At 51.2% G+C, this 24,674-nt stretch overlaps 1 protein-coding gene across 3 annotated transcripts in view; it reads left to right on the forward strand.

The window, feature by feature from the left end:
- Window positions 1-24,415, forward strand: part of HELZ2 (helicase with zinc finger 2) — a 30,629-nt gene extending 6,214 nt beyond the window's left edge. For all 3 annotated transcript variants that reach the window (XM_042047763.1, XM_042047771.1, XM_042047756.1), the window contains exons 2-20: window positions 3,115-4,257; window positions 4,368-4,551; window positions 4,939-5,046; window positions 5,594-6,117; window positions 6,456-7,088; window positions 8,153-8,936; window positions 9,342-9,417; window positions 10,718-14,228; window positions 15,045-15,130; window positions 15,509-15,640; window positions 15,880-16,047; window positions 16,266-16,407; window positions 16,885-17,001; window positions 17,426-17,621; window positions 18,416-18,550; window positions 18,789-19,007; window positions 19,269-19,425; window positions 19,939-20,106; window positions 20,580-24,415. In XM_042047763.1, the coding sequence (XP_041903697.1) occupies window positions 3,257-4,257; window positions 4,368-4,551; window positions 4,939-5,046; window positions 5,594-6,117; window positions 6,456-7,088; window positions 8,153-8,936; window positions 9,342-9,417; window positions 10,718-14,228; window positions 15,045-15,130; window positions 15,509-15,640; window positions 15,880-16,047; window positions 16,266-16,407; window positions 16,885-17,001; window positions 17,426-17,621; window positions 18,416-18,550; window positions 18,789-19,007; window positions 19,269-19,425; window positions 19,939-20,106; window positions 20,580-20,704 (8,466 nt within the window). In that variant the 5' untranslated portion in view covers window positions 3,115-3,256 and the 3' untranslated portion in view covers window positions 20,705-24,415. The remainder of the gene's footprint in view (window positions 1-3,114; window positions 4,258-4,367; window positions 4,552-4,938; window positions 5,047-5,593; window positions 6,118-6,455; window positions 7,089-8,152; window positions 8,937-9,341; window positions 9,418-10,717; window positions 14,229-15,044; window positions 15,131-15,508; window positions 15,641-15,879; window positions 16,048-16,265; window positions 16,408-16,884; window positions 17,002-17,425; window positions 17,622-18,415; window positions 18,551-18,788; window positions 19,008-19,268; window positions 19,426-19,938; window positions 20,107-20,579) is intronic.
- The last annotated feature ends 259 nt before the right edge of the window (window positions 24,416-24,674 follow it).

A 24,674-nucleotide genomic window follows, 5' to 3' on the forward strand; every position in this document is an offset into this window, starting at 1 on the left:
GCGTCTTCTCTCCACCCAAGCTTGGATTGCAAAGGTTCCCTTAGTTTTTGGTTTTTTTTTTTCTTTTTGTTTTCCTTTTTCCTCTAGTATAAGGCTGCTGTAGAGAGAAAAAAGCTTTAATTTGGCGTCAGCACTAGTGCTGTGCAGAGACTTTGACCGGGGTTTGCATTTCCCCTTCCTCTTCCCTCCCACCTCCAGACCCAGAGCATGTTCTGGCAGTTTGCTCAAAATCAAACGCCTTCTTAAAAAAAAAATAAACAGTAGGGGAATTGACCCCTTTAAAGGAGGAATATTCCCTCTTAGCTTTTTCCAGCTGGGATGCCCTGCCTAGGCATGAATTCCAGTGGCAACCTGGCTGTCCTGCACGGTCCTTATGGGCAGTTCTTAAGCCTTTAACCGGGTGGGTCGGTGCCGGCGGTGCTGCAGGACCGCGTCTCCCATGAGCTCTGCGGCTGTGGAGGTGCCGGCAGCGGGAAGTTCGGCTGCCTCTGCACGGAGCCGAGTGCCAGCGATCAGGTTTCTTCCTCTCCCGTGGGTATAACTGAGGGATACTGGAGTTTTCACCAGTTGCGGTGTTGCACAGACGTCGCACAAACCCTGAGCTTGAGTGCCTTTCACAGGAGGGCTCGGCCGGAGGCGGAGACTTCCAGAGGAAGGAAGGTGGAACTGCTGTCGGAGGGATACCAAAGTGTTCCCGAAACTGCAGATGTCAGTTCCACTGGGAACGTGCTGCCCTCGGCAGCTTCAAAGGAGCTGAAAGGGCTCTCGGCGGCTGAGCGTGACCTCGGTCCCGCTCCGGGCGTTCCCACTGTGGAGATTCGGGAACAGCCTGGCCCCACCGGCCCCGCTCTGCCGCCGTCGCCCTCCATGTCCCCCCTGCCCTGTGCCAAGGTCCCGGGGCAAGCTGAACCTGCGGTCGCGAGGGACCTTCCCTCTGCCCTGGGGTTCCCATTAGCTCCAGTCGATCCCAGATCTCCCGGGGAAACCGAGTGGGAATGCTCCTTTCTAGCGAACAGTCTCCCCAGGCTCACACAGGAGGGATTTTGACCCCCAAAAGGTGCAGGGTTTTTCCCTCCCGCAGTCCAGCCCTCAGAGAAGGCTGTGTCTTCCCAAACTTCTGCCTGGTTCCCAGTGTTTGGGGGTTTTTCTGGTACTCACAGCCTGGAGCAGTTTGATGGGAGCAGCTCCAGGGGGTCTGCAGCTGCCACCAGCACCGTGCTGCCTTTGCTGTCTTGCTGAGAATCAGAGGAGCAGCCCTTGATGCCCCTGGACATGAGACAGATTGTTCCACTCCCCCTCCTCTCTTTATAGGTGCTTATTTTCAATTTTTCCGAAATTATTTCATTTCAGTGCAAAGCATTTTATCTGCATCAGTCAGCAATCAGGCAGCGCCAGAACCTCAGCTGTGGCTCCAATTTTTCTTTTTTTGTGGTAGAACCAGAACAAACAAAGAGCTCCTGACCCCTGGACTGCAGAAAGTTTTCTTCCAATGACCATGGCCTTGTTACAGCCAGAGGATAGGAATACCCTGGCTCTCCACTGGTCCCAGCCAGCTCTGGGTCACTGCTCTTCTTTCACTGCGAGCCTGCGCTGAGTGCTTCAAGTAAAGGTTTGGAAGTGAAGGCACAGAGCTGAGTCGGGGTGATTTACCTCTGGGTGCAGAGCTCGTGGCGTGGCACAGTGACCCCAATCAATCCAGCGCTGCCGTGGGAGTCTGCCACGGAATCCCACAGCTTCCCGAAATGGAAACCTGCAGCTCTGCCCAGCGCCAGGCTCACTGCCAGGCCTTGAGAGATAAAGTGAGCGGGTGTTTATCCACTGAGCACGTGTCTGACCTGATGCACACAGAGAAGTAGGATTAGATGATTCCTTCAAGGCTTGGCAGTGGGTGGGTGCTGTGACACTGGGATGGGAGGTGAGGAGCTCTCTTAGGATGTGCTGGGAATGTGGGTGATGCTCTGGCCACTTCCAGCTCGGTGTTTGTTGTCCAGAGCTCCAGCTGGAGCAGCAGCCTCATCAGCCCCTGCCCACTTTGCCCGGCACCCTGTTTATCCCAGAAGAGAGGAAAGGATTCTTAATTAGAAGTGCAGAAGCAATGCAAGGTTTGCCTTCCTACTCCACTGTCCACTGAACCTCAGCTGTAAATCCCACTCTTCCCTGGTATTGCTAGAGAGCCAGTCTGTGGTGGCTGCTGGCCAGGAGCCCGAGTTGGGTGCTCGGCACACGGCCGGTGGCTTTTCTTGGCAGCACACCCTGCCCACAGATATGCCCCGGCATGTTCCCTTCACCCTGACCACGTGGCCCAGCCACCAAACCCTGCAGCATCATTCCCAGGGATGCTCCTGGCCCCTGGTTACCCAGGAAACTGATGGCAAATGCCGGAGCTGGTGGCTGGAGAGGGCAGTGAGCCGTGAGTTGCCTTCCTTGCCACATCCGGCAGGGCCGAGCTCTTCCAGCCGGATGTTTACCGAGATGTCAGCTGGAGAGATGCCGGCAGGCCCCTGTTGCAGCATGCCCATCTCCTGGCCTTGGGTGCTGCATCCCAGGAGCAAAGAGGGTGGTTGCTTCATTAATTAATTCCAATTAATCTTTTGTGCTATGGGGCAGATGGGCTGAGGGGCTGGAGCTGGGTTCCTCTCGCTCGGCGTGGGGCTGCCTGGCCAACTCAGGGAAGAAAACAGGATAAAGAAAGAGAAAGTTGGCAGGAGGGACTCAAGGTGGGGGAGGTGCTGGCAGCAGGGAGAGGAAGTTGGATCATGTGGCTGTGGTCCAGTGGAGCTCAGTGGCCACTGTGGGGACCGTGCTGGGCCCTCTGGAGCAGTCACTGCTTTGGCACATTGGATGGTAAATGCTGATGGTCTATGGGGACATCAGGGATCAGGCTGAGCCCTGCTGGGAGCCAGCATCACTCAGCAGCCTGATTCCTGTGTGACACAGTCCCCTGAGTCCCGGGCTGGTGGGGCAACAGAGCAGAGGAAGAGGGTGGGGGCACTTGGGTGCCGAGGCCGAGGGTGCCTGGGTGAGGTTCCTGGCTGTGCCGGTGCCTCCGTGTGTGCCCAGCAGGGACCGTCTGATGTTTCCTGCTAAGTCGCTTGTTTCTTGTTCCTTTGTCAGGCTTCATGAGCTTGCACCGATGGCCAGCAGGTATGCATTGAGCTAGGACAAGGCCACTCGCTCCATGCCACCTCCTCCCCACGGCATCGCCATCTAAGATCTTCCCACTGTTAATTTTGCTCTGCTCAAGCCGCCGCCAAAGATGCCGACAGCCAACGGCCCAAAGGTGCCACTGAGCAGCCTCCAGCAGCAGCTGGAGCTGCTCCTGGTCTGCTCCAAGTGCAGCGTGAAGGAGAACGAGATCACCTACCACCCGCGGGAGGTGGAGCACAACTGCATGTATGAGATCCTGCTGGCGCGCTGCCGCAGCCGCTGGAGCACGGCATGGAGGAAAGTGTCCCGGCGGCCCGGCTTCCCCAACCCGGCACGCTACGCTGTCTGCAGGTATTACGTGGTGGGGCTGGGCTGCAGCAGGCACAAGAACCAGTGCACCTTCGCCTGGAGCGCGGAGGAGGCCATGGTCTGGAACTTCGAGAGGGAGCACCAGCTGGAGCGGCGCTGGCTGAAGGCGGCGGTGCTGCAGGCGCAGCTGGGGGGCCACCCTGCCACTGCCCCCCACACCATGGCCAGTGCTGCCAGTGAGATCATCAACGAGTTCGGGGGGTGCTTCCAGGACATCTGCAAGCGTTGCTTTCTCGGCTGCCCCCAGCGCATCACGGTGGGCGGCCACGGGCAGCTCTGCACATCCCACCACACCTGGGACCCGCTCCTGGTGCACGTGGTGCTGGATAGCCAGAAGAAGCAGCAGTACACGGCCATCCGGCCCTGCCCCAAGTTCATGGAGACCCTCAGCTACTGCTGGTTCATGTCCCAGGGCCGGCACTGCAGGCACGGCCTGCAGCGCTGCCACTACGCCCACAGTGATGTGGAGATGGCCGTCTGGGAGGCCGAGAGGGAGCAGGGATTGCAGCGCTCCGACCTGCTGCCACCTGTGGGCACCGGCAGCACCAATGGCGAGCCGGCGGCGCCCGCGCCTGTGCACTTCTACTGCCGCATCTGCCTGGTGACTGTCAGCTCGCAGGAGAGCTTCGAGAACCACTGCTCCTCCATCGAGCACGTGCAGATGCTCTCGGCCGACAGCTCCATGCAGTGGGTCCACCGCGCGCCGCCGCTCGGGCTGACCAAGTTCTCACTGTGCAGCAGGTAAGGCATCCAACAGGGAAGAGGGCTGGGGCAGCAGGGAGCTGCTGGCTCCCTGAGGATCCCCATGCCACCGGGCACGGGTGGCACCTGGAACACCTCTCTCCCGACAGAGCGGATGTGTGTGAAATGGGCAACAGCTGCACCAAGGCTCATTCCAAAGAGGAACTGCAGGAGTGGATCCAGAGGGTGAAGGTTTCCATGAAGAAAAAGAAGCAAGCCCGGAAAGATGGGCTCTTGTCCTACCAGGACAGGCTCATTGCTGAGTATCGGATGTGCTCCAACGAGGTGTTAATTGTGAGTGGTGGGCACAGGGTGGGAGCACTTTGGTGCAGCACATCACAGGGATCCTCTGGTGTGAGAGCTTGGGAATGGAGCCCACTGCTCACCTTCCTAATGGGGATGCAAAAAGGGATGTGGCGTCCTCCTTCCTTCATCTCTTTGGAGACAGCAACCTGAGACCCTGCTCAGGGTACCCGAGCTGTGCCGTGGGTCCTCTGGCTTCCCAAGGCTGCTGCATGGGGACCCAGCACAGCGGTGGGTGAGGATGGATTATGAGGATGTACTCTGGATCCCTCTTGGGAAGACATAGCGTAATGGCAAGGAGGAAGATGGCCAAGATGGCTCTGAGGTGTGTCCCTGGGACGCTGCTTTCAGTCCCTCTCCTCTCATGCCTCCCCACAGATGGCTGAGCACATCGAGGGTGTCCAGGTTGCGTGTGAGCAGCCTCTGCACGTGCAGCTGGAGGACAGGAAGAAGAAATACCAATGGAGGTTCAAGGTCCACTCTCAGGTAAGCTCAGTCCCTTGGAGGGTTTTGTTTGGTTGGGGTTTTTTTAGTTATTATTTCTGCAAGGGGGAGAAGGACGGGGATTTGGGCATGTTTAAATGAGGACGTGTGTTGGGTGTTCAGGAGCTGCTCAGGTGATTCCTGCACTGAGGCTCTGTGTAGGGGGTGCAGCCACTGTGTCTCCTGTCTTGTGCAGTGGTCCTGGGGCAGACCTGACTGCTCTCAACACCTCCCCTGCATCATCACAAATAACAGCATTCAGCTGCTTTCCTGCCCAGGATTTTGTGGATGTTGGGGGCAAAATCTGTCCTCTCCAAGCAGATTACCTATTTCCTGCACACTGGCTGATATTAAACTGAAACCTGAGGTTCTCTGAGACCCTAAAGTAATTGCTGTGGGGTTGTATGAGGAATAAGCTGTGGTGAGGCTGACACAGTGTTTGGTTCCTCTAGCAGCTTTTTCTGGGAAATTCTGCTAGAACACCTCACCAGCTGCTGGGCTCTTCCCATGGTTTGCCCTCACTGTGTCCCTGTCTTCTCCTCAATGGCAGATGCATCTGCAGCACGTGGCCCTGCTGAAGCGGGAGCCTGGAGTCAACTTCTACTTCTCGGGGAATGGGCTTTCTCGGGGCCTCCAGTACATTTGTGGGGAGCACGTGGCCACCCTGTCCTCCTCGCCCCACACTGCGCTGGTGGAGGTCAGCATGGAGTGCTGCACCCTGGGCATCTTCGAGCAGTGGGTGGTCTTCGACTTCGGCAAGCGCCCCGTCCTCATGCAGAAGATCAAGGTGAAGGTGGGCCGGCAGGAGACCCCCCTGCACATCCCCAGCACCAGGGAGAGCACCCGCCCCGTCAACTTTGTGCGGTGGAATCGGGGTAACCGGATCATCGTTCCCAGCGTGCCAAAGACTGGTGAAGATGTGGATCTGCTGGCCAAGTACAAACCTCCTGCTCTGGCACTGGATTACCAAAGTGAGAGTAGTGCAGTCGTTCCCATCACCCGGCTCAACTATCGGGAGAGAATGCACAGCTTCCTCTTCCGTGAGGAAGAAGCTGAGCAGGCTCTGATTGCCAAGTAAGTGCCAGGCGTGAACCCTTTTGGGGTTCCCCCTCACTGGGCACCACAAGCCTGTTGCTAACCCTTGGGACCGTGCTGCTCCTGGGGTCTTCTGTCCATTCTGGGTTGGGTCTTGTGGTGCCTTCCCAGAAAATTGGAAACTTGCCTGGAAGGATGGCTTGCTGGGTCTCATCCTGTGGCTGTGGATTAGCTAGAGCGTGGTTTCTGTCTGTATGTGCTTGGGGGGGCTGGCAGACCCTCTCTGGGTATTGGTGGCAATCCCCTCTCTGCGGGGGAGGGCTCAGGAACTGACACATCCTTTCTCTGCTCTTCATTCGGGTGTTTCCTCCTTTCAGACTCAACCTGCGTGTGCTCATCTCGCTGACCCCCATGCTGCAGAGCTTCTCCATGGGGGTGAAGTTTGCTCTCTCTGGGGAGCTGTTTGCTGAAGTGCCTACCCCTTACAACCTCTCGCCGGACACGGATGAGGGGTACCTGCTGAGCAGGTCTGTGCCCACCGCCTTCCTGGCGCTTGACCCACCTGTGGACAATCGGGTTTATGAAGTTTTTGTGGAGCATAAAGCCACCACGGAGAAGACCCTCTGGCTACAGATACCAAGGAGGTGCTGCTCGGAGCTGAACTTCAAGGCAAACACCTCCCACAAGGTGGAGATCCAGTTCCAAATCGACCAGCTGCTGTTCCGGCAGTGGCACCAGGCTGTGGACTGCCTGTTGGATGAGAAGCTGGTCCTGCCAGATGTTGCCAGTTGCTCCATCCCATACTCTCCTGGGTCCCCACAGAAAGGAAATAGCAAGCAGAAACAAGCCATCTCCTTCATCACGGGCCAGCGGACCACCAAGCGGCAGGTCCCACCTCTGCTCATCTATGGGCCTTTTGGCACAGGGAAGACGTTCACCTTGGCCATGGCCACCTTGGAGATCCTCAAGCAGCCCAACACACGGGTGCTGATCTGCACTCACACGAACAGGTTAGCAGGGAAGAGGCAACAAGAACTGTGGGCAAGCTGGTGCATTGCTTGCTGAGGGGATGAAGGGGAGCCAAGGTGTACGAGCCAGAGCTGAGCTGCCCTTTTCTCAGTGTGCACTTCAATTGTTTGTTTAAATAAATTAGTTTTTATTGAATTTGTCTTAAACTGCTCTAGTTCCTGCTAGGAAAAAGCCTGTCATGGGTGGAAGTCTTTGTGGAAGAGGCAATGCAGAATCATAGAATCCCTGAATGACGTGGGTTGGAAAGGACATTACAGCTTGTTCCAAACCCTTCTGCTAGACAAGGTTGCTCCAAGCCCTGTCCAGTGTGGCCTTGAACACTTAACATATTCCTGCCCCATTAGAAAATGGGAATGGGGCTGGAGAGACAGTTTTTTCCAGCCTTTACTGTGTGCTGCAAGACATAGACAGCTGCTGCCCGACCATACTGGGATAATATTGTGCTCTAGTTGCCCTTGAAGACTGTTGGGCTCTGTGCACATGCCAATCTATTGACTTTTCCAGGGAGAGTTTGGGGAAGAGAAAACGCAGATCTGGTCTGAATGCCATTGGACCTGCCTTCAGAGAAACCAGGCCAAGACTGTTAAAATTAGAGCAGTTATGCTGAAAAGAGTGTCCACATCCAATCCTGCAGGCTGTTACTGCCTCAGTTTTTAATGCATAATAGATGGTGACTGCTAATCCTAGCCTGTTCCAGGCTGTTTGCTTGCACGGAAGCTTCTCTTGCAGGTCTTGTCTCACCTGGGGATGGGGGTGCTTTGCCGTCAGAGGAGAGCTCCTTCTCACTTGGCCCCGGACAGCATCAGGGCCACAGGTTTTATTGGGCACATCACATTTTTCCATAAGAGTGTCAAGAGATGTCCTAGTCTCAAGTACCAATTCCTGTTTTAAACCATACTCTGGAAAGAGTCTGGGAATTGGTGGCTGCGTAGACACCGGTTCCTTTGTGATGTGTGTTGGGGAATGATGAGAGAGAACTTTGTACCACAGAATTTAGGAACAGCACCAACAATTCCTTGATGCTTTTCTATTTTTTCCCCTCCAGCGCTGCTGACATTTACATCCGGGAGTATTTTCACAACTACGTGACCATGGGGCATCCATGGGCTGTTCCCCTGCGGATCATCTCCACCGACCGGTCCGTCAACATGATGGACCCCATCACCCAGATGTACTGCTGCCTCTCACCGGACCAGCGCTCGTTCCGCCACCCCACGCAGGCCGAGATCGACAAGCACCACATCATTATCACCACCTCCATGCTATCCAAGAACCTGAGGGTCCCCCCAGGCTACTTCACCCACATCATGATCGACGAGGCCGCGCAGATGCTGGAGTGCGAAGCTTTGGTTCCACTCTCCTATGCCACTTTTGAGACCCGCATTGTCCTGGCTGGGGACCACATGCAGATAACCCCAAAGCTGTTCTCTGTTGGGAGTGGGCAATCTGCTGATCACACCCTCTTGAACCGGCTCTTTCAGTTCTACCAGAGGGAGAGGCATGAGGTGGCCAAGAAGAGCAGGATCATCTTCAATGAGAATTATCGTTCCACTGCCGGCATCATCGAGTTTGTCTCCAAGCACTTCTACATCGGCAATGGCAACGCTATCCAAGCCAGTGGGAACATCCCACCCCATCCCGAAATTTATCCCCTCGTGTTCTGCCACGTGTCTGGCGTGGCTGAAAGGGATATCTCCATGATTTCTTGGCAAAATGTCTCTGAGATAATACAAGTGATTGAGAAAGTGAAGGAGATCTATCAGAGGTGGCCAGATGAGTGGGGTGTCCGGGATCTGAAGAAGATCTGTGTGGTCTCCCATGGGATGCAGGTGCGTAGGGGAATCCTGCATTCCACCTGAGGGGGCTATGCCTGCACTGCTGACTAAACACTCCCTAAGGAAGACCTCTTAATCTATTTATGATTATTTGTGCAATTAAAAATAGGAAATCTGGGGTCTCACGTGCCCTCAGTGTTTTTTTTGAGGCAGTCTCCATTTAGGTAGCATGTCCTGGGTGGTTGGAGCAGAGATGGTGGAATGGCTTAGTTAAACACTTCTATCAGCATCTTCTAGGCAGGTTAATGACAGGGCACTGGGAGCTCTGGCTGAAGTCAGCCCGGATGTGTGGCTGCTGTCAAGTAATTTGGGCAACCTGCAGCTGGGCAGGATGAGGGACCCTGGTGTTTGGTGGGGGGTGTTTCTGAGCTGAGTTCAGTTGTGCTTCTTTCTTACCAGGTTTCTGCAACAAGACAGGAGCTGAGGAAAAAGCAGCTACAAGATGTGGTGGTGGAAAACTACGAAAATTTGCCAGGTTTGTGTCTTGTGCCACAGTCCCTCATTCCTGGCTGCATTTTGGGATCTTTTGTGCGAGAGTCATACACAGCTTTTGCAGTCATGCTGGTGGACAAGAGGGTCCATAGCAACTACAGCCACTGCGTAACAGACAGGGGGAAGAGACACTGGGGTGTTAGCAGAGGAGTTTCCAACATCTTTACATTTTCCTTCTTTTTAAAATGCAAAATATTGGCTGTTATTGTGGAAAAATACCTCTCTGGGAGGTGCTGCCAGGCAGAGCTCCCCTACCCTCTCCGTGTCTCTGCCACCACCGCAGTCCATGTAACACCAAGTAGGAGGGAGTGCCTGGAAGTCCTTTGGCTGATTTCCATCCCCTTCTGGTTGGTAGTTCTTTGATTTTGTCTTTTCCTGAGTGAATAAGATTTCACACTGAATTAAATCTGCACCCATCAACTCATTTCAAATACATGGCTGTTGCTTTGTAGGAGGGTAAAAACCCTGTAAGTGCCATCCCAGAGACTTGAGTATGTGTGAATCATGTGAAGCCCTAAGTACCAGCGAGGGAGGCAGTGACCGAAGGGAATTGAAACCAGGATGGCCTGTGGGTACCAATCACAGAACAGCTCACTAGAGGAGGAGTCTCCTGCTCTGGATCACAAGAGAGGGATAAGGCTGGTTTTGTCCTCAAGGACTTAGTTTATGACTCATCCGTGTTTTCATTATCTTTTTTTTTATTGTGCAGCTGGGACTCCTCCTGGTGAGAATAACTGACCCCAGGGGGAGTTTGTGATCTCCACACCCTTTCTTTGCAGCCTCTTCCCAGCTCTGATATCACTAGGATGCCTCTTGTTGGTTGTTATTTGTTGTGTGATCAGCAGAGCTCTTCCTGAGGGGGAGAGGGGTCCTTGCAAATGATCACTGCTCTTGTTCCTGCAAGACCCTCAGTTCCTCAGGGAATTTGGGATTCACAGCAAACTCTACCTGTGTTTGCAAGGAGGAGCTGCTGGTGGCACTGGGCACGCTGGGCTACTCCATGGGTGCTCATGGCTGCACTGCTCCAGTGCTCTGCCTTTATCCCATCTCCACACTGTCCTTCCCTCCCTGGTGTGTGGGTGGTGGTGCCTTGGGATGTCCATCCTGGTTCACACACAGAGGATCTCACGATCCCCAAGAGCTGCTTTATTCACACCAGGTGACTCCCATGTTTCAGCCAAGCGAGGTTACATCAGTCCATGGCCATGTAACAGTGGCAGCCAGGCAGGGTCCTCCCTGTTGGGTTCTTGTGAGTGACTTCTCCCTTGTCCCCTCTGGTGCAGGGCGTGAGTTTCGGGTCATCATCATCAGCACGGTCCACACCAGCAAGAGCCTGCGCGTTTCAGCCTCCCACCACCTCGAGTTCTTCAACGAGGCCAGAGTGCTCAACACCATCATGACCCGGGCTCAGTCACTGGTGGTTGCGGTGGGGGACGCCGTGGCCTTGTGCTCCCATGGCCAGTGCAGCAAAGTGTGGAAACGGTTCATCCAGCAGTGCATCGACAAGGGGAGCATCTTCCCAGAGAACCTGACAATGGCTCAGATCAAACAGGCTGCATGTGACAAGGACAGCTGGAGCAGGAGCCCAGAGGGTAACGAGGAGGACAGCGACACAGATTCCTCAAGCTCTGAGGGCGAGAGCATGAATGCTGATGATCCCATCCTCCAGGAGCTCTTAGATGAGAGCAAGAACGTGCTGGTGACAGTATCTGAGGAAGGGCTGCTGAATGTGAAGTCCGAGGCTTCAAACCAGTGGAAAGACAAGTGGGAGTATGTCAACTTCTCTTCTCAGATGATGCAGCAGTACCTGCACATGCACCCCAAAATGTACAAGAGGTGTGAGCTGATCAAAGAGGGGTTCGACAGAGCTTCTGCCTTCACCCTCAATGACTCCCCTGCCATGAACATCCAGATCAAAGGCAGAGTTAACTGCGGGACAGCCTTCACTGGGGACGAGGTGCTGGTGGAAATCCTGCAGAACAGCACAGGTGACAGCAGCAGCCACCGCCCACAGGGGAGGGTGGTGGGCATCCTGAAGCGTGGTGAGAGAGAACGGACCTTCATCTGCATGATGGATGAGTTTGATCCCCGTGTGATGATACCCATTGATCCCACTGTCACCAAAATATTCGTCCCAGGGTTGAAGGAGAAACCCAATGTCATTCCCATCCGCAGGTTTGTCAATGGAAAGTACAGAGTGGTCAGCTGTGAGAAGATCAACCAGGAGACAAGGAGGTGCCAGTTCTTCTGTGTCCAGGTCATCTCCTGGCGGGAAGGGTTTTATTACCCTTTGGGGATAATAACAGAGATCCTACAGGCAGCACTGACTTTGGAAGAAGGCTTAAAGATCCTTGCCTTGGAGTATGGTTTGGAGAACAAATACCCAGCTGCTGTCACTCGAGAGGCAGCCAAGTACACCTCCAACAACAACATAAACCTCACCAAGGAAACTCTGAAGGACTGTCGGAGTTATATGACCTTCACTATTGACCCCCAAGGTGCCAGGGATTTGGATGATGCTATCAGCGTTAGGGATCTGGGGCGTCACTATGAGATTGGGATCCACATTGCAGATGTGGCTGCCATCATTCCCAAAGGCAGTGCCTTGGACCTGGAAGCAAAGAAGCGGGGTGTCACCTACTATGCTCCCAAGCAGGAGCCTCTGTGCATGTTCCCACCCAAAATCAGCCAAGACGTCTGCAGCCTCCTGCCGCAGAAAGATCGACGGGTGATCTCCTTGTTGGTCACCGTAGAAAAGGAGACTGATCAGATGTTAAAGGGAGTCTTCACCATCTCCGTGATCCGCTCGGACAGGCAGCTGTCCTATGAGGAGGCAGAGCTCTGCATTAAGAACTGCTACAGGGGAGCAGCAAAGGCCCTTCGTTTTGATACCCTGGAGGACTGCATAGCTGTGGCTTATCACTTCTCCAGGATCCATCGGAAGTTTCGGCTGCAGGAGGACTGTTTCTATGACCGGCTGGATGAGGAAAGTTCCCCAGGTAACAGAGGGTCCCATCAGATGATAGAGGAGTTAATGATCATGTTCAATAGTTTCGTGGCCGAGTTCCTCACCAACCAGGAGGTGACCAGAAATGTCACTCCTCTCCGGTGTCAGTGTGAGCCAAGTCTTACACAGCTGTCACTCATGAAAAACAAGTACAGCCACATCATTCCTTTGTCCATCCATCTCTTGCATCATCTGGGAGAAATGCCTCCTGGACAAGACTCCCCTAAAAATGTGGAGTTCAGTCTTCTGAGCCCCATCTGGAAGCACCTGCAGCTAGCTGCTAATGCCCATGACTTCCAAAAGATGCTTGACCTCGTTGTCACTGATGACATCCACCCAAAGCTGGCCCCCGTGACCCTGGACTTCAGGAGAATGCTCAGCCGCTCCTACTTCTGTCGCTCCAACTCCACTGTCCAGTCAAAGGCAGGCCACTACTCCCTGCATGTAGACTCCTACACCTGGGCCTCCTCTCCCATCCGCCGGTACATGGATGTCGTGGTCCAGCGGCACCTTCATTCCGTGCTCCGCAAGAAGCCCCTCATCTATTCTGTGGATGACATCGAGTTTGTCTGTCATGACTTCAACAGGAAGAATACCCAGGCCATGACATATGAGAAGAGAGCCCACTCCCTGCAGATGGCCAGCCAGCTGAAGGACCAAGTCCTGCAGAAGATTGCTTTTGTGGTGGATATTGAACAGATGAGCAGGTTTTTTAAAGCCCTGTTTCCCCTGAACAACGAGAGTCTTCCGGATCCGCAGAGAATTAGCTACAGGTCCCTTCAGCTGATAGAGCAGCCTGTGTTCATCCAGCAGCGGAACAGCATCAGGCTGACCTGGAAGAGAAGGATGTACTCTGCAGAGACAAAGGAGCAGAGCCTGCGGGAAGGACCCCTCTGCGACCAGAGTGTCACCCTGTTCCGCACCCAGACGTGGCAAGACGTGCTCACGGCCATCAGGAACGAGGAGTTTGACAGGGCTGCGTCCCTGCTGCGGCAGAGCAAGGAGCTGTACCAGCGGCACATAGGCTGGGTGCGGAAGAGCTCCTGCTCCCACTACATGGAGCTGTCCCTAGAGCTGAGCGCCGGTGACGCGCTGCAGTTCCAGCTCACCACTGACGTCAGCCAGGGCTTCCTGGTGCCCTTCGTGCAGCTGTGGTGTGTGACAGAGGGGTTTGAGGTCTGCCTGCAGCACACGGAGAAGCCGATCGACTGCTTCTCGGCCTACGCCACGCTGCAGTCCAAGGACAGGTACAAGAGCACGACCGAGTACAACAAGGTGTGGATGCCCATGAGTGCCATGGAGTCTGCAGTGTGTGCCGTGGCTGAGAACGACTCGATTGTCCTCTGTGATATTAAAATAAAGTGGGCAAAGCAAAGGACAAGCAAAGGACAGCTGCAAGGGAGCTTTGTGCTGAACAAGAAGTGGTTGGAGGAGTGCTCCATTGAAGTGGACTTCTTCCACTGTTACCTGTGCATTCGTTTAGGTGGGCTGAAGCTTCCCAAGAGCCTCCAGAGTGATGAGGAATGCCTTAGCCATGGCCTCCAGAACCTGTCTTTGCTTGACAATGGCGAACCAGAGAACAAACTTGTGGTTGATCCCGATACCTACACCTGGGTGGCTCACGGAGTCACGGAGGAGTTCAACGATGACGAGAAGTCAGACAGGTCTGGTCAGCAGACTATGAACTTTTACATCCACTATATGTCTATGGAGAACATCCCTGTAGAGATCTCACAGGAGTCTGCCAGGTTCACGGTGGAGCTCATTCCAAAGATGCTGCCAGACATGTAAGTGGGCTCAGCAGTGTGCTCTCATTAACCTGGCTTCCCACAGGACCCTTCTGCTGCACCCCCAAGGGCCTTCCTCACTGCTGTGGCTGGTCCTCTGAAAAACCTGCCCTTACCCTTACTCTGACTGCCATACTGTTGGGCTGTGGGTCTTTGGGGGGTGTGGCAGCACTCCTCAGGTCTGTTCTCCAGAGGGTCTCATGCTCTTCTGATTGTCCCCGAGAATGGGAAGGTGGGAGAAAGTGCTGAAATTTCCCTGAGCACCCACTTCTTATGTTACTGGCTTGCTGCAATATGTGTTATAAAAGGTCAAGTGAAGCCCTGGAGTGGGGTTTGCTTAGCAGAAGAGCTCCCTGATTTCCAAATCATTCTCCTTTGTTGTGCTGCAAAGCAAGTTCTGCTCTTTTTAAAATCAGAGCTGTTGTCTAGTTTGCCCTTCCTTGTACACAGCACAGGTTGCCATGCACCCCCAGTACTGTAGCATTCTCAGGGCAGAATGTGCTTCCTTTTGCATCATGAATTTTAGGAAAAATTGGAAGCTAATCCAGTAAAAGGGGGTGGGCCGTAATAAAACAGAGTTAGGGCGGGAGTTGTGCTCCTTGCTCTTAACATCTTTGCAGGCTCAGCTGTTCAATCAGTTGAGAAATGGTCCCAGATCCAGAGGAGCAAAATAAGTTTAAGTTATTTTTGTGGAAGGAGTTAATGCAACAACAAAGTAGAGAGAAAGAATAAGTAAGGCAGTCGTGCAAAGCTGTATTACAACTTTTGCTGTTTTATGCTAAATTCCATTCATTCCTATTTTTCCCTGTCTGTCAGACGCAAAGAAAAAGCACTTTGGAGGCTCAAATATGCCTCTGAGCTTGCTAAAAGCATCGCCCTTGGCCATGAACCTCCTCAAAAAGGTAGGTGCAAATATTAATCTTTCTTACCTTGTGGCTACTTGCTTCTGGCCAGGCAGGTGCCCTGGCAGTTTCTCTGGGCCCTTGCCATAGGAGTGATGCTCCCACACCAGGAGGTTCCCCTGACAAGGGGATCAGAGGAGCTGCTGTGTAATTTGGGATGCCCTGCTGATGGCTGGCGTGGCTGAGATTGTCATCCCCAGGATTCACAGAGAGGGTTCATGGGCAGAGTATCTTGGCAAGGGACAAGGATTACTTCTAGGTGGTCTTGTAATGGACCACCATCACTAGGTACCTGCTGCACCTTCTTGCTGAATTTCTTCTGTGCTGCCCTCAGTAACCTTCTTTACATTTGTTTTCTTTGGCTCTTTGCTGTAACAGTGACAAAATCCAGATTCCTGCAGCAAAAATCCTTTGATATCCCCGGCAGCAACTGGAAACTTAACACAAGTCAAACCCAGGCTGTTCTGGATGCTTTGAGAAAACCTTTCACGCTCATCCAAGGCCCACCAGGTAAGGGGGGACAGCAGAACACACCTCTGTGGTATGAATGGCAGGTGAGAGCTGATCTGCTGCTTTCCATAGGACCCTCACTGAGCCAGGAGAAGGGAACGTGGGTTGGCATCACCCACAGCTGTGCAAGGCAGTCCCCTCCGCTCTTGATTTTATTTCATGGCTGATCATCTGGATGCTGATCCAGAGCATGAGTGTTGTGGTTAAAATGTTCTCAGCATGCTTCTGTTTTTTTCTAGGCACAGGGAAGACAGTTGTTGGAACTCACATTGTCTACTGGTTCCATAAACTGAATGAGGAGAGTGTTGAGAAGGACAAAACACCATGCTTGGAAGAGGAAAAGCATGACAGGAGAAAGTGCATCTTGTACTGTGGCCCATCCAACAAGTCTGTTGATGTTGTAGCTGGTAACTACCATCTTTTATGCCCCTGAAGTGGCTTGTATTGGTGGGAGGGAGAACACGTGGTGTGGAAGGGCAGAAAGTGGGGCTGGTCCTTACAGAGAACCCTGCACTGCAGGGAGAGGACCAGTGGAGATGGGATGATGAATGAGGGGCAGGGAGGGACAGGCCTGAGCATCACCAGTGCCTAGTGCTGTCTGACCAGACCTGCCCTCCTTCTCCAGAGATGCTGATGAAGACGAAGAACCTGAAACCACTGAGGGTTTATGGGGAGGCCATTGAGGCGATGGAATTCCCGTACCCAGGGAGCAACCGGAACATAAGCCGTAAATCCCTACGGGATGCAAAGCCAAAACGTGAGCTCAGGTAGGATGGCATGTCCTGCAGGCTCCTAGGGTGCTGGGGAGAGGTGGCTTCTGCATCAGTAATGCTGAATAAGCCAGAGCAAATACAGTTTCACTCCACCACTGCGAGCAACACTATTAACCTGCTTTATAAATAATTTGTAATTAATTTTTTTCAAGTGAACGTGTACAGTCTAATGTAGCACCTAGTCAGGAAATCCAGGTTGTTGAAAAGTCCCTAGATGTTTTCATCTCCTTTTGAAACAGCTCTGAATGTCTCTGACTTCATTCCTGCTTGCAGCTGCTAAAGAGAAGTGGTTGTATTTTATGTCCTTGAGGTTGAATTTTGGGTCTACAAAGATAGGAAAGTTTCGCTGTGAGTTTTTTAGCTAATGGGGTTTCTCCACATAGGCAGGTGGTGTGGTCTGCTTCACTGTAGAGGAAATCACTCAGGTCTCAGTGTTGAGGGAAAATATTTATATATTGACTCTTTATTCAGCAAAATAATCCTGCATCATCGCATCCGGCGGGCACCCAGCAAATTCTGGCAGGAGATCTGTCGCTTTGACACTCGGGTGAGGAACGGAGAGGAGATCACAGAAGAAGAAACAAAGGAGTGAGTAGGAAGAGACCCTGGTGAGAGATGGCTGACTTTGGTTGTGTGCCACCTCTGAAGTACAGATTAATAAACTGTGTGTTCAGAATAATGATAAAAAGTGATGAGCTTGAGGTTAGTGGTACAGCACAGAGCCTCAGAATCACTTCTGCACTGGTGCTGTTGTCCACCTGAACCAAAATTCCTATTATACCTGTGTGAACCTTGAATCCTTCACCCGGACCCCCTGCCCTGTTGAGTTCAGGACAAAGCACATTTCCTACAGTGTCCATCCAAAGCCCTTTCCTGGGAACACCAGCTCATCCTGGGGAGGGAGGTGAAGCCATAATCATTTGGGAAAGCACAGCCTCTGCCTGGTTCCTGCATGAGGAATCTGGAGGTGTTTCCCTTATGCATACCGTGGTATTTTCTGCATTGACTCTAGGTACAAAGGTTGGCTGTCACAAGGTCGCGCTTATCAGCTGGCGTGTCACGATGTCATCCTGTGCACCTGCTCTGTGGCATCTGCCAGCATCCTGGAGCAGCAGCTTGATGTCAGGCAGATAATCATCGATGAGTGTGCCATGTCCACAGAGCCTGAGACCCTTATCCCCTTAGTGTGCCACCACCGTGCTGAGAAGGTATGTCCCTGCCAAAGATGTGTCCCTGGGACAGCTGCTCAGGGCTCTCAAACATCTTCCATCGTTTAGCATGCTGCTCTTCCAAGAGCTGTTAGGGTTTTAAGGTTTGTGTTTCTTTATGAGGTGGATATCACTGCCACCGAAAAAGTGTTCTGGCCCAGGTACAAAGTATTAACATGATAAAAAGCATAGACACAGTGGGGGTTGTTCAACCTGGAGAAGAGAAGGGTCCAGGGAGACCTCAGAGCCCCTTCCAGTGCCTAAAGGGGCTCCAAGAGAGCTGGAGAGGGACTTTGGACAAGGGCATGGAGTGACAGGACAAGGAAGAATGGCTTCACAATGACAGAGGGCAGGATTAGATTGGATATGAGGAAAAAAATCTTCCCTGTGAGGGTGGGGAGGCCCTGGCACAGGTTTCCCAGAGAAGCCATGGCTGTCCCATACTTGGAAATGCTCAAGACCGGGTTGGATGGGACTTGGGCCAACCTGATCTAGTGGAAGGTGTCCCTGCCCATGGCATGGGGTTGGAACGAGATGAGCTTTAAGAATCCTTCCAGCCCAAACCTTTCTGTGATTCTAGAATTCTGTGGCTCTTTGTTTTCCTCCCATCAGATGGAAGCATTATCTAGGACAGAATCTTTATACCATGTCCAATGTGGTCTTTGGCTGAGGTTTCTGTAAGCGTAACATAAATAAGTAGCACCAAATGTCCGTGTACAAACAGCCTTTCAAAGAGCTGATGGCTTTTGCCACTGCCACCACCTTGCAGCTGAGGTGTCTGCTCTTCCTTCCAGGTTGTTTTGCTGGGGGATCACAAACAGCTGCGGCCGGTGGTTAACAACGATGTCTGCAAGAGTCTTGGCATGGAGACATCTCTCTTTGAGCGCTACCAGGGACAGGCGTGGATGCTGGACACGCAGTACCGCATGGTGAGGCCCTCCAGTGGATTGTCTTCTCTCCATCACACAAAATGCTGCTAGGGCTTACCTTGAACATCAGATATTCTCCATTAGTGCTTCCCCTTCCTAGACACAGGATTATATAGGAATATACCAGTGCCGGCTCTAGCAGAATGGTGTTGTGGGTGAAGCCTGCCCAGAAAGATGCTGCAGGCTGAGAAGTTCCTTGGGTTTTATTCACCTCCGTTTCCCCCTTTTTCTCTGCCAGCACAAGAGGATTTGCGAGTTCCCATCCCAGGAGTTCTATGAAAGGCGGCTGAGAACATGGCCTCAGCTTCCTGAGAAACCCAGCGCGCTCCACCACAAAGATAACAACTGCTGCCCCATCATCTTCGGGCACATAGAAGGGAAGGAGCACTCCCTCATGATTGCTACTGAGGAAGGAAATGAGAACTCCAAAGCTAACCTGGAGGAAGTGGCACAGGCGGTGAGCAGGGTCCTGGGGAATTGCTGGGGATGCAAAGGGAGGGTGTTGTGCTGGAATTGTGGAAGGATGATAAAGATACAAAGATCAACAGTGTCTGCCTGGTGCCTCCCGGCTCTGGAGCAAACCAGGAGGCCCCTTGGCAGAGGCAGGTGTAGGGCAGTGTGACCCCTAGGCAGGAGCCACTGCTGCCCTGGGGAGGGATGCTGGGGGGCTCTGCCCTCCGGCCCCGCTGCCAGGTGAGCAGGACGCTGGTCCCTCCAGGTGAGGATAGCCAAGCAGCTGACACTAGATGGCACCATCCGGCCGGAGAGCATCGCCATCCTGAGCCCCTACAGCGCCCAGGTGTCCGAGATCAACAAGAGCCTACAGAGGGAGGGCATCCGCGGAGTGACCGTCTGCACCATCATGAAGAGTCAAGGTGAGGGGACAGGAGGGGGAGTGTTGGGTCTGTCCCCTCCTGCCTTCCTGAGGAGCTGCTCACAGATACAGTCTTTGAGCAAACCCTACCCCAGGGTCATTTCAGCCACGGAAGACCAGATTTCTGGGTGATTTGTGATTATAATAAATCCTTTGGAAGCCTCTGGAGTGCTTGGGCAGGGTGAGGCTGCTGAAGGCAGGAAGGTGGAGGATCTCTAGTGGAAGATTTCTAGTGAAAGGTTCACTGCCCATGTCAGGGATGTTGGAACACAGAATGTCCCTTCCAAACAAAACCATTCTGTGATTCTGTGATTCTGTGATTCTGTATCTGAGAAGGGTGTTAGAGAACTGCCACAAGATGTTCATTCTCTTTGGAAAGCAACAACCACGAGTCCAAAGGCCTCCAAAGCTGGAGAAACCCAGATGGTGGCAGTAGAGAAATGAGTGTCCTGTGAGGTGGAGAAATGGCCAGATGCTTCCTTCTAAAAAACTCAGGTTTGCTTCCACTTTCTAGGAAGTGAATGGAGATATGTGATTCTGTCAACTGTACGCTCCTGCCCCCGGTCTGAGATCGATAGGAAGCCCACAAAGAGCTGGCAGAAGAAATACCTGGGGTTTGTTACCAACCCAAACCAGGTCAATGTTGGCATCACACGAGCTCAGGAAGGACTCTGCATCATAGGTTGGTATCACTGGACCATGCACAGGCCTGCAGGGGAATGGGATGCTTGGATAAAGGGGTGGTGGTCCAAACTAGTACAACCAGTAGTCTTGCTTTATTCTTCTGCCCTTTAGTCTGGGGGTTTGAAATTGGGCAATCTGGGCAAAGCAGGGCTCATTCAGAGCTTGAATACAGCAAGTATAGTTAGTTTTTTTCACCCTTTGTTTTGGACCGTGTTGTTTCTGTTGCTTTCATGCTAGAGCTCTCTCCTAAGAAAAATCCGGCTGCTCATTTTGCTCCTAATCATGCAGGTGTAGGCTGTGGTGTGTAGGGAAGCTGCTCACAGATATGACAGCATGGAAAAGGGAGCTGGAATTTCACAGATACATCCCTGCAAGTGACCCAGCCCCCTTAGCTAGAGGTGATAGACAAAAATGGTATCAGCCAAGCCTCTTCTGACCACTAACCTGCTGTTCCCATCCCTGTGCCCACAGGGAACCGGTACCTCCTAGAGTGCAACCCTTTGTGGGGGAGACTGATCCAACATTACCACAAGCACAACTGCTGCACTGCAGCCCAGGAGATTCGTGTCAGGAGGACCCAAACCCTCTGCCGGTGAGGACGGGCCCTCTCTGCCTGAACAGCGTTATGTGTGCCTTGGGAAGGACCAAATCTTTCCATTATTCAATGAACTACGGAGCCAAATGCAGCGGGGGATCTGGGAGCTTCCCGCACCGTGACAACTCAGCTTCAGTGTCTGCTTCAGCATCTTGGGGTGTTCTTAATCAGTGCAACCTTGGGCAGGAACTTTCAATTCTAGCAAACCAAAAAGCATTGGAGATGGATGATGGGCATGTGAATTTACTGGTGATGATACTATTTTTGTAACTGAAAGTTGCTCAGCAGAACCCTCATCCTACCTGCCACTGCAGCTGCAGTTTGGGGGGACCAAATATTTACTCCAGCTGTCAGGGTTGCACTTTGGGGATCAAATGCTCAGTCCATTCATCGGGGTGGAACGACTGCACGCAGCAGAGCAGCACAGCAAGCTGCTGTTTGCCATGGAGGACCAAAGCTTTTGAGTACTGCCTCATTTTAAATCCAAGGACAGGGGATTTTTAAGACTTCTCTTTTTTTTTTTTTTTAAGTGAAGGAGGAAAGCAATGAGAGATGCATGCACCACTCTTTGTCTAGCCAAAATGTTGTTCTCTGAGCGTGTAAATATCGCAGCACCAAGACCAAGTTTGTAAATAGATTTATGTGTTCTTTGTATGAAGGAGGTTGTCCTCACCAGCATAAAGGCAATGAAAAGTGGGGACCACTCCTACCAGGAAATGTTGGGATTTGTCAGCCCATTTTAAACTGTTCAGATTTTTATTTGAAATCTCCTGATGAGCCCCTCCCCCTTTCCTATCCCACATTTTTTTAAAGCTGCTTTTAATTTATTAACTTTTAACTCTGTGAATTTGTTTCACAGCCTTATGGCCTGAGTTTTTAAGAGCAGTGAAGGAGGTTTGATAAGTGCACCACGGCATGTATGCATGTAATGTATTTTTATATTTCCTGTAGCCAAACTGCTGTGAGCTGGAAGCTGTGGTTCACCAGAGAAGCTGCTTTCACCCAGTGACATTTGGCTGGTAGAGATGTATTGTGGTGAACGGTGCCCTCTGAGAATCATGGAGCTGCTTTTGGAAGCATGACAGTTTTGAGGGAGGGTGTCTTTTATCTCATTTCAATTCTGAATGTATGAAGTGCCTGCCTCGGCTCTCCCCAAAACACATGCTTGGCTGTCCTTAGGTGTTCATGTGGGACGGAGCTGAGCTGCAATCATGGCATTGTACCAAGTCTGTACTGTGCTGGGACACAAGTTTTCCTTGTGGTGTGAATCCCTGTGATGTCACAGCACTATAGCAGGAGGAATTTTGTCCTGTTTGCAACTGAACTCCAGCATGGCTCTTTCCCATGTGGAGGAATGGCAATAGGAAAGCACTGTGTCTGGAAAAGTCTCCATTTAACTCTTGTGTTTCTTCTCATTACTCTGTTAGACTTGACTTCAGAACCTATGGAGAAGTTCTGTTGTTCTCTTCCTAGTTTTAAACTACCTTCCTGCAGTCTGCCTTTGGGGGGTTTGAGGTGTATGCCAAAGACCACCCAGGCTTGCTCTTGTCCTGCTGAAGTATAATAGTGGGCATATGGCTGGCAATTCCATGAAGGATAAAAACCCATAGGAAGTACCTCCTGCAGGTTCTAAAGATGCTTGATAAAAGCTGGTAAGGTTTGAAATTCATTTTTGCTCTTTGAAGTCATCCTGGGTGGGATCTTAAAAGATTCTGTGCCAGCCTGATAAGCAAATATTACTGCAATTCGAAAATAATGTCTGGGGATCATTCTGTGGACTACTGAAATGCAATCATCTAGCTCTGAGATGATATGGAGAATATGAGAAAATAGTGGAATTGTTGGAATAACTACTTCAGCATGGTGCCAGCTTCAGTTTAACAAAACCACCTTGGTTCCTTTAGAACCAGTGGGTCTCATTTTCATGTTCTCCTATGTAGGAACCCAGAGTGCAGAGAATATTTCTCTGCCTCTTTTGAAGGGTTTTTACCCCCCTGAATAACACTGTTTTGACCTTTGTCCATGGAAAAACCTACCAACCCTCAGACAAGAGCTAGAAAAAACAATGGTGCGAATTAGGTGATAGACTGCTATGTAAGATTGTCACAGGGTGGAAAATGTAGAGGTTTTTGGCTTCTCTCTGTAGTAAATAGATAAGAGCAAAAAACATCAAAATGGAGAATTGTTGTTGTTCTCCAAACCTTCTTCTTCTTCTACTACTATTCCATATTCTGCAGTAAAAGTAATTTGGGATGATTGGACAAAAATTTCTGCAGTTCCTGGCTGTTGCTGAATAATTGGTAGGAAAGTGAAAATAATACACGTTTTTAGTAACCATTGGTTAAATTATCTTTAAAAGGCTGTGTAAATCTTGATAATTAGGCTTTCTCCTGCATTCTCTGCTCTGTGCTATGTCGGGGTCACGCTAGTGACTCTGTTTCTCTAAGACTTAATAAACAACTATCTAGCAGCAGAAGAGGCTGAAAGTCTCCGTTTGTCTCTCAAACTAACTCCTGGCAAGGACTTTAAAAACCCTCTCCCATCAGGAGAGGTTTGATTTACGCCACAGGCAGTGGCACTCCTGTAAGTGAAGAGTTTCTCCCCTGGGTTTTGTGCTGTTTATTTCATACATGTAACACAAACAAGGAGACTCACCCCAAGTGTAGTGGCTTAGTCAGTGCTCTTGGAAGGGGTTTGGCCAAGAGAGTCCTCATAAAGCAACTCCCTTTGTCCTCATTGGGAAAAGACTGTTTATTTCTACTCCATGGAGGTAGATTGAAATGCTTTGCTTGGTCACCTCTGTGTTGCAAGACAATATATGTGGATTTTTTTTTTTCCTCTGAGGAAGTATTTTGTAACTGGTGATTAGGAAATGCACCCAAGCAGCAGTTACAGCCAGGCTGGGCCCTTGGGCATCTGGCAGTGTGAGCAGGTTCCTGGAGGGCTGGTCATGCAATAGTCAGGGATAGCAGAAAGTGCAATTAAACTTTTTATAGATGGTAGTGACAGGTGAGTATCATGTTCATGTCTTTATGTTCATGGAGAGAATCATAGAAATCAATAGAGGAAAAAAAAAGTTCAAATTAGCCTGGTTTCATTTGCATGCAGAGTTTTGAATTTACTTTTGAAAGAATTTTATGTTCGAGCAGTATTCTTAAAATACCAAACTCTTGATAATCCCAGTAGGAACACCCTGGCAGTGTGGTGCCCAGGGCATCTGTCCAGTCACAGGCTGTGTTCTTCAAAAAGACAAAAGCACATGGCTGCAGGACACAAATGTCAGTTCATCCAACAGCATTAACTTAATTTCCTCGGCACTAGCTAGAGTTTGAGCACTAATTGAACAAGGGGAACCTGTGCAGGCAGCCAGTGGTGAGCCCAGCATCAGGCCAGCTGGACTGTTTTTGAGGATTTGGACAGATCTGTGCAGGACAATCAATTTACTGCAATAAATTGTTGGGTTTTTTAAAAATAGAAACGAAATGTCAAGTGTCATGAAGTGTGAATTAAGGAACTTGAAATGTGGCAGGTTTTTATCTTTTGTATGTCTGTGACTTGCAGCAAACCTCAAATGATCTTTTGGATACAAATATTTTTATCTGCTTTGACTGTTTGTAAGAATGAACCTCAACATTCCTTTTTTGATATTTAAGCCATAATTGTAAAAATGATTTGGATTTATTTAAATAATAAATTTTATTACTAAAATGTCTGTTTATGTAATGGTTTGACTAGAATCTGTCTGGGGGCAGCTCTGTTTGGACTGAACCAAATGTTAAAAAAGAAAATTAACATTAACTGCAGTTTTTTGGCAGAAAAATAATTTTCTACATATTGATGTATTACCCTTCCCTGTTTGTTGGGAGGCTTGGGGGTTATTTATTGTTGGGTTTTGGTTGTTTTTTTTAAATTAAAGTGATCTTTTCATGCACTACAGAGGGGTGAAGTCATGCTTAGGTACCTATAAGGCA

Source organism: Corvus kubaryi, unplaced genomic scaffold (genome assembly GCF_017639235.1).
Source record: "Corvus kubaryi isolate FWS band 111438036 unplaced genomic scaffold, C.kubaryi_AGA036_p1.0 134, whole genome shotgun sequence".
Classification (NCBI taxonomy): domain Eukaryota; kingdom Metazoa; phylum Chordata; class Aves; order Passeriformes; family Corvidae; genus Corvus; species Corvus kubaryi.